Consider the following 12401-nt stretch of genomic DNA (forward strand, 5'->3'; position numbering starts at 1 on the left):
TATTGTTTCTCGCGGATGGTTGTTGAGTATAGCTATTGGGGCATATAGTTCGAGCTGAAGTGGTGTAGTATTGCAGATGCCTTGGATAGGACGAGACATTGTATGACTCGCAGTATTTTATGCATCCGCAATCTTAGTATAGTTCAGGCCACACTTCTTTTGTTTTGTTTCGTATGGATCACATTACAAAATTGATACGGATCCATTCGCCCATTTGCTAAGATTTCATATACCTATTTACACATCAAACCAGTCGGTAATCGATAAGTTATTCATCTACAAAGACCGAACCTTATGATGCATTGAGTCCGTTCTAGTGAGCAGATCCGGCATTGACAATGCCGTGCTTTAGTGCGGCAATTTAGTCCGTTTTTGTAGGTGTCTGGAGTCAGTAAAGATGTCCAAGCAGTTGAAACTGTTAGTCTTGTCTGTGTCATTATGGGGTTTTCGTCAATCTTACGCCACTTTTATTGGAGAACACCGTTCAAGGAGAGCCGGCATATCGGTATGAGATTGGCACGCGCGTCAAACGGAGAGTGTTCATGACCATGTCAAAACAGTGTTCAAGAATTCTGTATCTCTCCCTCGAAGGTGAGCTCTCCTGCTCAAGTATCATTTGCACGATACAGAAGAGTGGCGGTGTATGCTAGATGTTATGATCGACGGCACTAGATTCTCCTTAAATGACGTTGTCTTACTAGTGGTATTCCGTCAATACATCTTTCCTGTTAGGTCAGTGCTGTATACACCATATCTACCAAGACTTCCAAGAAGTTCAACAGCTATCATTATGATTGCACGTTCGTTGGCGACTTGGCATATCTTGAGAAATTTGTTCGATAAAGAAATCCATCATGATAGATAATGAAAAGCCGACAGAGCCCTTGGCTACTTCAGACCTCAGTGAGGCATCATTGCCTATAGGAGCGGATTCAATTTCAAACATACTTCAAAGACTCGATGATTTGGGTCTCCAATTATCAGACGATAACATTATCGATTGGCTTCCAAAAAATCAAAATCATCCTCGAAATTGGCCTTTGAAACGCAAACTGGCGAATACAGCTTGCATTTTCTTGCTTGATACATTTGGGTGTGTAATTCCCCATTGTCAATTAGAAACACTGTAAGATTAACTCGTTGCAATAAAGTGCTTTGCTAGAATCCGGGGGTGTTTGTTTCCCCAAAATCTTTTTTTTCACGGTGTGTACTGACAATTTCAAAAGTTAGTCGCAGCGACACGAGCAGCAACAGAATATGGCATTTCACAGAACCAGTCACTCATTGCCTTTTCTCTCATGTAAGTGTACACACTGATTATTGGTTTTCACAATGTTCTTGCTCATCTGTTTGTATAGGTACGGGATCGGTGGAGCTTTGGGAAGCATTATCTTTCCACCATATTCAGAAGCTTTCGGAAGAAAACCGATACTCCTATTTGCAGCTCTTTTGCTACCGCTTAGTTGCATGATTACAGGACTTGTACCCTCCATTGCAGGAGTATACATTGGCCGCTTTATCATGGGTGCGACGATATCGATACCTTCAACTATTAATGTGGGCAGTCTGGAAGATATGTGGGAACCTGCGACCCAAGGCCATGCAATCTATGCATGGGTACTATCTGCGGGACTAGGTGCTGCTCTAGGGTAAGTGAACTCGGACAAAAGTCTCGAATCTCTCTTAGAATAAAGAACGGCTGAGGGGAAGTAGTTTTGAAAAATCTCGACTAACTAATAGAATAGACCAATATATGGAACCTACGTCACTAGCGTACTTGGTTGGTGAGTTGATCCAAATTACGCACCTGTAATTTCTCGACAACGAACCCCAAAGCTAACTCAAGACTAAATAAAGGCGATGGGTGTATCACATTGGCTCTATTGTTTCTGCCTGCATACTTGTTGTCCTTCTCCTAGGCATCTCCGAAACTCGCCCAAGTAAACTCCTTGGGAATCATCTTATCGCTATACAATCATGCGCAGGAACACTGAAACTCCGCACACAAACAGCAGATGATCATGTCCCTGATTTTCGTACCTTTTGTCAGAGTGCCATCATTCAGCCAGCCAAAATATTCTTTCAGGAGCCCATCATCCTCACAATGGCAACCTTATCTGCTATAGCATTTTCTCTCCTGTTTCTTTTCACCGAGTCTTTGGATATCGTCTTCAAACCATACGGATTTAGCCAGACTTCATACTCGTTAGCATTCATTGCATATGCTATAGGAATGATTTTTGGTATTCCGGTCAGGTTGGTAGAATCTTTTCATCTCAAGAAGCGTGCAGAAACGAAAGAACTAGAACCAGAAGACAAAATAATCGGCTTTGCTACCGGAGCACCAGCATTGGCAGCTGGCCTTTGGCTTATGGCTTGGACAACTCCACCTTTAGTCCATGGCATTGACTGGGTGGTACCGATGATAGGATTAGCAGGTGCTGGATTTGCATCGAATGAAATTGAGTATGCACTTGGAAATTACCTAGCTGATGTAAGTTACCCTACTCTTACTCTTCCCCTCAGTCCTGACTGACACATACAGACATATACTGTCTACGCATCTTCCGCCTTCGCCGCATATTCAACTCTCCGAGCCCTTCTCTCTGGTATATTTCCTTTGTTTGCTGACCGAATGTATAATGGCTTGGGTTCAAATGTTGCCGGCTCGATACTAGCTGGCGTTGCAACTTTATGGCTCATTAGCCCTTATGTTTTTATGAAGTACGGGAAGACCTTGAGAGAGAAGGGAAAATTCGCAAAGTTTAGTTTGGATACTGATCCGAATCCTCAGGCACTAGATGTATTAGGAAGGCAAGTTTGTTGAGATTTTAGACAAAAGCATGCGTTCAAAAACGCAGAGAAGATGTATTAGTTGGTGCATATAATAGATCACTTTATTTCATTAAATAGAACTAATTACTCATGTAAAACCACAGTTGTGTTGGAGCCCTTCGACTAGACCTTTCTCTGAATAATGCTTCAAATACCCTTTCATTTCACAGTCTTGGATACAATGCTTCCGATTACTATCAGTACAAGCGGAAGAAAAATGTAGCACCATTGTACTACGGCAAGAGCAGCATTTGGCGTTTTCTTGTCTTATTCGTTACTCAATTCTTATATTTTCAACCTTGAAATGAAACGGAAAATAGAAGAACGCCACCTATACAATTAGTCAAAGTTGATAGAGTAGCAATACTTATTATACAAGGCTATTCTCGATAGCCAGGCAGACAAAGCTGACAGATTCCGAGTGGTGAATAAAATTCTATCTATCAAATCCCATCTTGAGATACATGGCAAGTTATTTATGATTCTTCCTAATACGAGGGATTATAGGATGCAACCAGTCTTTTAACTTCTAAAATCAACCAAATTGTCTTCCGGGCTGAGGTGTGCTTCTTCTTCCAAGTCTCCTTTCTGGTCTTGTACGCAGTACACTTAATCTTATCTACACCCTCAATCTCTCAATCTCGAGGTCAACAACATCACAAGTTTCATTCCTCTTTTTTGAACTGTCGATTCTTCTAGCCACAAAATACAAATACTCATCTCAGAATTCAAGACTCGTCAACTATCAACAATATGGAGTCATCCAGGCTTCCCATTGTAGAAACCGACAGCGACATAGATGAAGAGAAAACTGAGTTCGAAGCTTTCTTTGCAGAGCAGATGTGATTACAGCTAAGGCCCTTCGAGCTTGGTGAAGGAAGTTTCAAAGAGGTAATTTGAAGAATTCTTTTGAGAAAAAAATGTTTGGACCTCGTCTTTCCTATGAGTCAAGTCTGAACAAATACCCGGTAAAATGCTATCGGCTAATTATACGTCACAGTGCATCAATAAGACTATTGCCAAAAGGTACCTCAACATTTCTACACAGTATCGGAAGGTATCGCAGGATGTCAGTAGGGGTTCTTTCAACGAAGAGAGATTCATAGCAGACGAGGAGAGGTTTGCTGCTACCAGACGTGCAGAAGTGCTGCCAGAGCTTAAAGTAAGATAGTTCTCTAGCTTCATCTTTTAACATCTAACATCAATCGTATAATAGGTACTGGAGGACAACATGCGCGAGGTCTCCGGGTTTCAAACCGCAACGGCAATGGAGAGGGAAAACGACTAGCTCAGGGAAAGAATGGAATTACTTGAACCCATTGTATCTCATAGCCTAACCGTACGTCGAGGCTTCTTCGAAACTGGCACGATGAAGTATACTGAAGGGAAATGGATTTAAACAGAGGGTAGAGGCTCGCCAGATAAAGACATTATAGCCCAGCATAATATCGCGTGTCGCTATGATAACATCGATGTCGACTTTGCAGATTGGAAGCTGTCTGACTGGGAGAAGTATGATATTCGTTACGAGGATCTTGAAAGCTTCTACGGTATCTCGTGTTCCGAATACGGATCGAGTTAACACTTCGGAGGATCTCTCTTGGATGTATAGCTTGCGGGCAACTGTGTTCAGGTGTTTCCATCACACTGAGCATACTTATGACAAGGAAATGGACAAGAGTTTTGATCAAAACTTTGCAGAATACATGGGAATTTATAATTGTCTAGCTCAAGACTGGCTTGGGAAAGATAGAGATAGCGACTTGGGCAGAGTTAGAAGGCTCGGCAATCTCGAGATCGAATCTGGGTGGACGGAGAGTTCGCGGGGTCTTGAATTTATGAAATATGCTGGAAGAAAAACAATCAAAGAGGAGAACAGATGTTCTCGGATCCGTTTCTGTTCCGATCATGGCAAGTCTCGTAGACTTTAGTCGGGAGATTCTTGGGGGGAAATACCGCAGTTGTCGTTGCATACCTGGAGGATGCATGAAGATTTATTCACTTAGACTTCACAGGCCCTTGCAAATACCTTATCTCAGTCCTCATCTTTTGCGTGGTCTGTTAGTCAGAGATCAAAGGGCTTCATGGAAGTTTGTGGCATTGGAAGATGCTGAAGAAGATTGTTAATAATAGAGTAGTAGATGATAGCGTACCCTTCCGGCATGACCAAAACGTGATCATATAGATTCGTTCTATGGTAGGTAGTAGTGCGATTTAGGCATTTCAAAACTCAGTAGAGATGGCACTTTTTCCCTCGGTGCAACCATACCTTGCTAGGCTTGGAAAATGATGAGACGAACTACTGAAGTCCTTGAATTATAGATCGTGAAGGACTACCTAAAACAAGCTAATGGCAAAATATATATATATATATATACCGTTCCAATACATATTCAAATTCGCGAGTCTTTTGTAGAACAGCAGGATATCAAACAGCTCATAAATGATCCTAATTGACCACTAGATATCAATTCAGTCAATCTATCAAATGATATCACATGATTAATACTCATTCATCGCTAGGGGAGGGGGGCGTGTGCACTATCTTCCTCCAACCATTCAATAGGTTTCAAGCTCTATAGACAGGTCTCACACTCTATCTCATCACACGTACTCGTAGCCATCATTGTCTAACCAAAGCATGCACAGATAACTACTCAAATAGGTATGTTACATATTTCTTATCCTGCAACTCCCACCTCGAATCCTCATTGGACGAGCCGAACTCCTGCAGCTTCATTTTTACATGGCCCCCCGGTTAACCCGCGCATCACCTTCCTTCCCCGCCTTTGCAATGCCGGAGACTCCAGATGTGGTTTCGCACCGTTGATCGATACATACACACATATGGTGCCACCGAATCCGTAACGTAGGTTGTAGCTGAATATGTATGTATCTGCTGTGCAACAATACACATGTACAGCTTAAAGCAAATCTAGATTATTCCCCCGATGAAATTTCTGTATCTCATTCTTTTTGCAAATTGTTCTTCGAATCTCATCTATGATTCAAGAATCCCCTGATACCCAATCAAACCATGACAACAAGTACAGAAACCCCAGAAAATATCTCTACCTCCCCAAATTCAGAAACCCTCGATGAAAAACCAGGAAGTGCCGAACTCGACGCCCCAAGCACCACTCCCCCAGATGAAGAAATCCAAATCTCAAAAGAACTCGACCAACTCATTACCAAGAAATTCGATCGCCACATCGTTCCTTGGCTATTCGGCCTATGGCTCTTGGCTTTCATCGACCGCTCCAACATTGGCAATGCGAAAATCGATGGATTAGCTGCCGATTTGGGGATCTTAACGGGAACAAAATTTAACATCGCGCTGGCTATCTTCTACGTTCCGTATATATGCGTGGATAGTATGTCAATCTCCCAATTATCACTTAATCACTCAAGCCTCACTCTAACCGCAATCCAGTCCCCTCAAACTGGCTCGTCAAGCGCATAGGCGCAGGCTACTACCTCCCCGCCCTAATCATAGGCTGGGGCCTCATAAGTCTCTGCATCGGCTTTGTCACCACCTGGAAATCCCTGCTCATCGCGCGATTTTTTCTCGGTCTCATGGAAGGCGGTCTCCTAGGTGGTATAATCATCTACCTCGCCATGTTCTATCGTCGTCACCAGCTCATGCGACGGATTGGTCTCTTCTACTGCGCTGCCCCTCTCTCCGGTGCCTTTGGAGGTCTCCTCGCTACGGGCCTCTCGGAGATAAAAACAAAGGGGTATAACGGATGGCCGTTTATATTTTTCGTCGAAGGCGGCATCACGCTTCTCTTCGGCATTGTGACGATTTTTTCCTGCCGCATACACCTTCGCACTCGAAATTCCTCACAGAAGAGCAACGCTATCTCGCAATCCATCGCATGAAACTTGATTACCGCGGTGCGTCGCCCGTGGCCAATATAGATAATGAGAAATTTGACTGGCACTGGGTGAAGCTCGCCGTGTTTAATTGGAATACGTGGTTACTTTCTTTGAATTTTTTTGCCGTCATCACGCCCATCTATTCGTTTTCGCTCTTCTTACCGACTATCATCACTGCGTTGGGGTATACGAGGGTAAATGGTAACCCCCCTACCTCCCTTTATTTCATCTTCACTCCTACCAATACTCTCAAAAGAGCTAACCCCTGACCCCCTTAAGCAAACCTCCTAACCGTCCCCCCAAACATGACCGCCTTCCTCAGCGTAATCCTGGTCACCTCCCTCTCAGACCACTTCAAGCGTCGCGGACTCTTGATGCTTATCTGCGCTAGTATCGCAATCGTCGGTTATATAATGCTCATCGCAACCTCAAGACCTCACGTTCAATACGGCGGTACATTTCTCGTTGCCGCGGGAAGTTTTGCGTGTCCGCCTGTTGTTATGGGTGTGTACTTTTTCTTTCTTCTTTCTTCTTTCTTCTTTTCATCTTGACTTCTATGCCCCTCCTTCTCCCCCTCTTCCTTTCGCTCTCTATTCCAAATGAAAAAAAAATGAAAAAAGAACTTTAGGACCACAACTCCAAACTAACCCCCCTCCCATCCCCAGGCTGGCTAGCAAACAATACCTCCCCCCACTACGTACGGGCCTCGGCCTCCGGTCTTCAAATCGGCCTCGCCAACATCGCCGCCTTTATCGCAACATTCACCTACATCGCCGCCGACGCCCCGCGCTACATCACCGGCCACGCCATCAATCTCGGTATGTTGGGTTTGTGCTTGGTGGTGACGAGTATCACGATGGGGTATTGTAAGTGGGAGAATGGGAAGCGGGAACGGGGAGAAAGGGATGGGAGACTGTTGGAGGGGAATACCGAGATGTTGGGGCACAGACATCCGGAGTTTAGGTATACTGTTTGAGTGTAGTGGTTGATGGGTAGGTTTGTTGTAGGTTATGGAAGGGATTTCCAACTGCTTGGATGATTAGTCGGAGGAAGTAGATATATGAGGAAGAGATTGCAGTAAAAGCACCAAGGAGCAAGGAGCAAATGACAAATCACGGCAGCTAAAGCCTAAAGAGATGAAGTAACTTTAATAAATATTATAACTCGCTACCTAACACCAACCAACTACCAATACCTAGCGATAAAAAATTAAAATAAAAAAGGATTAAAATAAAAGGCGAGAATGTTGGATTCCCCCGAGAAGAAGTATTCGAAAGTTCTCTCCTAAAATCATCTCCAAAACCTCTCACCATTCTTCCAAACCAAAGAAAACTCAATCCGTCCCACTCATCGCTCCAAAAACATCAATTCGAAAAATGAAGAGAAAGATACAAAAGAGATCCTCCCATTCTCGTTCCCATCCATCAAACTCCAATCATTCCAACACATTATCGGCGGCCCTCGATTGCTCAAATACCAGTCGATGCTCATCCATCACGCTCTAGCAAACTTCTATTCGTTTCTATACCGTATCGTGTATATAATCGTGATTGCCAGATGGAAACAAAGCGAGAAAATAATTTAAGAAGTCAAAGGATCGCAAATCCAGCTTTGGACTCCTTTGTCGTAGTAGCCTTGCAATTCTGCAATACCCTTGGAGTCGATGACGGCATAGTCGCCGACACACTATTGTCTCTTGGTTAGTATTTGGGTTTGATTTCAGATAGATTATGGACGATGGGTATTAAAATCTAGGGATGGTCTTACATCCTTCTGGGTGTAGAGCCAGCAAGCGGGTGTGTTGTCAACGTTAATGTTCATTGATTCGGTATTCTTGTTGAAGAGATCTGGCATATTGTTGCAGACACCGACAGTGGAGTAACCGTTGTAGACGAATCCTTCGTAGTTCCAGTCGGTGTAGCCTTGGAGAAGAAGTCTGATAAATGTATTAGTTTATTTTGTTGCTTTGAAGTGCTTTGATGCGGATTTGAATTCAAGTGAGTCAAAAAAGTAAAAATCCATACACAGATTTTCCATCTGGTGAAGCAAGGTTGCAGCTGCACTCAAAAACACCTGGCCAAGAAGCTGGGTTTTGCCAAACACAGCCTGCGGAGCTGGAGCAGAAAGAATCAGTTGTCTTTAAGACACCAGCGAAGACTGTAGATGAGAAAGCAAGAGTTGCCAAAATGGCAGAAGCAGCTTGCGTGAAATGCATAGTGACTTATGGGCGTTGGTAGGTGGAAACTTTTGGTTTGTTTGAAGGATTATTTGAGTTTGTGGTTGTTGCTTGCTGAGTGGGATAGTTATTAAGTGAAGACTGGATGATGTTGTTGTGATGAAGGAAGAATGTCTAATCGCTCCTTCCTCTTCTTATATACTTATCTCTCGACCACCTTATCATTCCACAACTGCCTCATCTATACTCCAAGAGAAGAAACTAAGCAATATTGCGATGTTGTCGAGTTCAGCCAGAAATGATTTCTTGGCCGGAATTCCCACCTTCCGGACAAGTAAATACCTCATCGTCGATGATCTTTCAGATCTTCGATTCGGGGCCGTCAAGTTAATCGTATTGAGCATGTAGAAGTATATCCAAGAGATCAAAATACGAGATAAATCAAGTGATACTACACTGAGATGATGAAAATTGCACAGAAAGTTTCCCTTATTGGTGGTGGCTTCTGGACATACAAACCAAGACTGCGCCAGTCAGTGAGGGTCGGTTCCAGTCTTGCCTAAATTACCTTCTAGCTTGAACGTCAATTTGCTCCGTTAGGTATGACAAATTTGTAAATAGCGTGAAAGATATGTTAAGGAATATGACGGTGATTAGATCGACGTATCATCTGCACTGTTTCATTAATTGGACATGTATCACGGAGACATCAAATTTGATCGTCTTTGATCTTGATAGAATAACATGCGTTACCCAAGTAGGAGAAATTTTAACGTGCTGTATACTTGAAATATCAGATTTCACAAAGACGTTGGGTGCTTGAAATGCACCAGCAACGTGGCAGATTCAAAAATGCTGATGTGACAAAGTGACTCGGGCGCTCGAGATGTTCTATAACTATGAACATAGATATGTAACGACATACTAGACTTCGGTGAAAACCGAGATCGAAGTCAGAATTGGAGATGTGAAGAGCATATGTCACGATACGAAGTCGTCGGTACACTTACACAATCGCCGTTGCTAGCACGGCAATAATAGGAATCAACCGAAGGTGCCGAGGGGCACAGCCGAACATTGTGATTATGTTCCACTACATTCCCAACGAATAAATTGACGGCTGAATGACTGTTATTCCATAATACCTGAAGTAGAGAGTCTTCTGATGGTTCAAAGTTCTATTGCGACGATACATGTATCGTACCAAGATGGGAATTGAATCGAAAAGCCATGAGATCTGTTAAAGTTCCGTGGTGACTCATATATTACTGGTGTCGTAATGTACAAACTTTTGTATTTGGTGAAAGAATTGGAGGAGAGATTACTCAAAACTTTATTACATACGTCTCATCTGAACTTGAATTTGCAATGGACTTAGTCTCGAGAGTTTGGCCGACACAAATTGTCCATTCACAAAATAGCAGGTTTTTTGAGGCTGTTTGAAACCAAATATGGCTCAAATATTGTTCCTGATCCATGCTGCTGACAACATGGCTCAAGATACCCTACATAGTGTGAGGTCTGTTGGAATGAGATTATAGATTGCGGGAACGTACCTTTCAATTATCATGTTACGAATGAGGAGTTGATAGATCCAGCCTCGGTGATAAAATTGATACCCACCATTCAATCGATCTCGGACATTATTCTTCGCCAAAAGGATGGTTAAACTTCAGCAGCCCATTCAAGCCTCCAACCCAACCATCGTCATCCTTCATGCCACTTTTGGCCCCTCTCATAACACAAGGAACGCCCCCACCCCACTCGCTGCTGCCTTTTACCATTTCCTCGCCTTGGACTCTCACTTCCATGCCGACGCCAACTCCAATACTTCGTCTCTGTCCATCAATACTAACTTCCAATTCCCTTCCTCTATTCTTATCACTCAGTCGAAGTTTGATTGGTGTATTTGCAGGTACCACAAGAGGTCTAAATGAAAGACTTCTTGGACAGATCGGTGTCAAAAGGAGGCTGCTGACGAGGGGGTGAATAATACTGCCACCAGAACTCAGACTATATGCCGTACTTCCTGTTGGTGTGGAAATGATCATACCATCTGCAACAGCCTCAGTCAAAAATTGATTATTGACAAAAACTTCAATAATGGCTAAATGTGCTTCTTTCCCCCGATGAATAATAACTTCATTCATGGCATGCACATCGCCTTCTGCACTCTCGTGAGCACTTTTTCCATCAGCGTCAAAGACCTCTACCTTCAATCTATTTCTGAGAAGTACTTTCGAGCTCCTGGTTGGTCCCATGGACTTGCCTCTCATATTTGACCAGCCAGACATATCGTCAATCTTATCTGAAGTAGGTGTTTGGATGTGAGGATGCATCTCATCTTGAAAGAGGTGAGACCCAGCAGCAGCGCCCGACATGTAGACTTCTCGAAAGGCTCGTTTATATTCAGCAAACTTCCATTCTCCCAAGAAGCCTAGAGTACCCATGCTAAAGGAAAGAATTGGAGGAACATGACGAGTTGTGCTGAAAAGAGAAGAGGCATGTAAAATTGTTCCATCTCCCCCAAGTGTTGTTACCATATCAACTTTAGATGGGAAGAGAGATGGATGATCAGTACTGTATATTGGAAATGTCAAAGAATTGTGTATACTCTCGGCCACCTTTTGCTCGAATATGAGAGATGTGTTGCTGTAATTTGAGTGTATATGTCTGGTACCCAGTCAGCTGAGAGTTTAGATAGTAGATGGAAATATGTTTTACGAACTTTACATATTCAAGGAGAGCCTCAGCCACGGTCGGGGAACGATCCTTTTTTATGATGAGAAGATTTCGAGGTGGTGAGGGCCATTGTAAAGAAAGGAGATCACTCTCTTGTGAACCTATTAATTTCCACGTGAATATTTGTATCAAGGTACAAAGACGCATTTGGGAGCTTACGATGATATCGAGGAACTATTCTATCCGGCAAACTTTTTATATCTAAGATTTCCGATCTTGGTGTTGTGTTGCTAAAAGATCTCAGTTGTACGGAGCGAAATCTGGGCAAAATCCTCGGAAACATGTTGACATTGAAAAGCGGTAAGAGATGCCAATGAGTTCGTTGTACAGACTGACCCAAGTGCCGAGATGACCTTACACAAGCCGTCTATGAAGCTTCTCCTGAATGGTCGATAGAGTAAAGAAGTGACTAGCACGCGAGGGGTACAATTGACATTATTGGTGGAGATGTCGAGAGTTTGTTGGATATCGACTGATTTGGCCAAGGGTTTGATGCCGATGAAGTTCTAGCTTTGTGTCAAGCAATTGATTGATAACAAGAGCACAATGACTTGAGCGTGATGGAGCTTTATTCATGAATAGATGGGTGGATGGATGGATGGATGGATCGATGGATGGATAGATGGATAGCTATCTAGTCACCCTCATCGGAAGAAGACTCTCATGTGAATTTTGGTTGTTTGGGAAATATATTTTCCCACGGTTTGGATGACAATTCTCACGATGGTGATTCGAAGCCAGTGTGTACCTAGTAGTCATACCCGTCCGT

The 12401-nt window shown here is 43.2% G+C and overlaps 6 protein-coding genes across 6 annotated transcripts; 4 read left to right on the forward strand and 2 right to left on the reverse strand.

The window, feature by feature from the left end:
• Positions 1-854: 854 nt before the first annotated feature.
• On the forward strand, positions 855-2827 carry Bfra_005429 (putative mfs multidrug transporter protein; the record flags this gene model as incomplete). The annotated part of the gene is made up of 6 exons (XM_037335813.1): positions 855-1126; positions 1152-1203; positions 1227-1300; positions 1359-1649; positions 1858-2494; positions 2546-2827. The coding sequence occupies 6 exons, from the start codon at positions 855-857 to the stop codon at positions 2825-2827; spliced, it is 1608 nt and encodes a 535-aa protein (XP_037192908.1).
• Positions 2828-3808: 981 nt separating this feature from the next.
• Bfra_005430 (uncharacterized protein) lies at positions 3809-4123 on the forward strand (the record flags this gene model as incomplete). The annotated part of the gene is made up of 2 exons (XM_037335814.1): positions 3809-3997; positions 4052-4123. 2 exons carry the CDS (start codon positions 3809-3811, stop codon positions 4121-4123), a joined length of 261 nt encoding a protein of 86 aa, XP_037192909.1.
• A 184-nt stretch (positions 4124-4307) lies between these two features.
• On the forward strand, positions 4308-4962 carry Bfra_005431 (uncharacterized protein; the record flags this gene model as incomplete). Its single annotated transcript, XM_037335815.1, has 2 exons — positions 4308-4653; positions 4691-4962. The coding sequence occupies 2 exons, from the start codon at positions 4308-4310 to the stop codon at positions 4960-4962; spliced, it is 618 nt and encodes a 205-aa protein (XP_037192910.1).
• A 910-nt stretch (positions 4963-5872) lies between these two features.
• Bfra_005432 (putative mfs transporter protein) lies at positions 5873-7690 on the forward strand (the record flags this gene model as incomplete). Its single annotated transcript, XM_037335816.1, has 4 exons — positions 5873-6209; positions 6269-6587; positions 7037-7218; positions 7380-7690. 4 exons carry the CDS (start codon positions 5873-5875, stop codon positions 7688-7690), a joined length of 1149 nt encoding a protein of 382 aa, XP_037192911.1.
• A 605-nt stretch (positions 7691-8295) lies between these two features.
• Bfra_005433 (uncharacterized protein) lies at positions 8296-8929 on the reverse strand (the record flags this gene model as incomplete). Its single annotated transcript, XM_037335817.1, has 3 exons — positions 8296-8400; positions 8482-8650; positions 8739-8929. 3 exons carry the CDS (start codon positions 8927-8929, stop codon positions 8296-8298), a joined length of 465 nt encoding a protein of 154 aa, XP_037192912.1.
• A 1604-nt stretch (positions 8930-10533) lies between these two features.
• Positions 10534-11915, reverse strand: Bfra_005434 (putative poly atp nad kinase protein; the record flags this gene model as incomplete). The annotated part of the gene is made up of 3 exons (XM_037335818.1): positions 10534-11542; positions 11619-11733; positions 11792-11915. 3 exons carry the CDS (start codon positions 11913-11915, stop codon positions 10534-10536), a joined length of 1248 nt encoding a protein of 415 aa, XP_037192913.1.
• Positions 11916-12401: the final 486 nt, after the last annotated feature.

The sequence above is a fragment of the Botrytis fragariae genome (assembly GCF_013461495.1).
Source record: "Botrytis fragariae strain BVB16 chromosome Unknown tig00000054, whole genome shotgun sequence".
In the NCBI taxonomy this organism is placed as follows: domain Eukaryota; kingdom Fungi; phylum Ascomycota; class Leotiomycetes; order Helotiales; family Sclerotiniaceae; genus Botrytis; species Botrytis fragariae.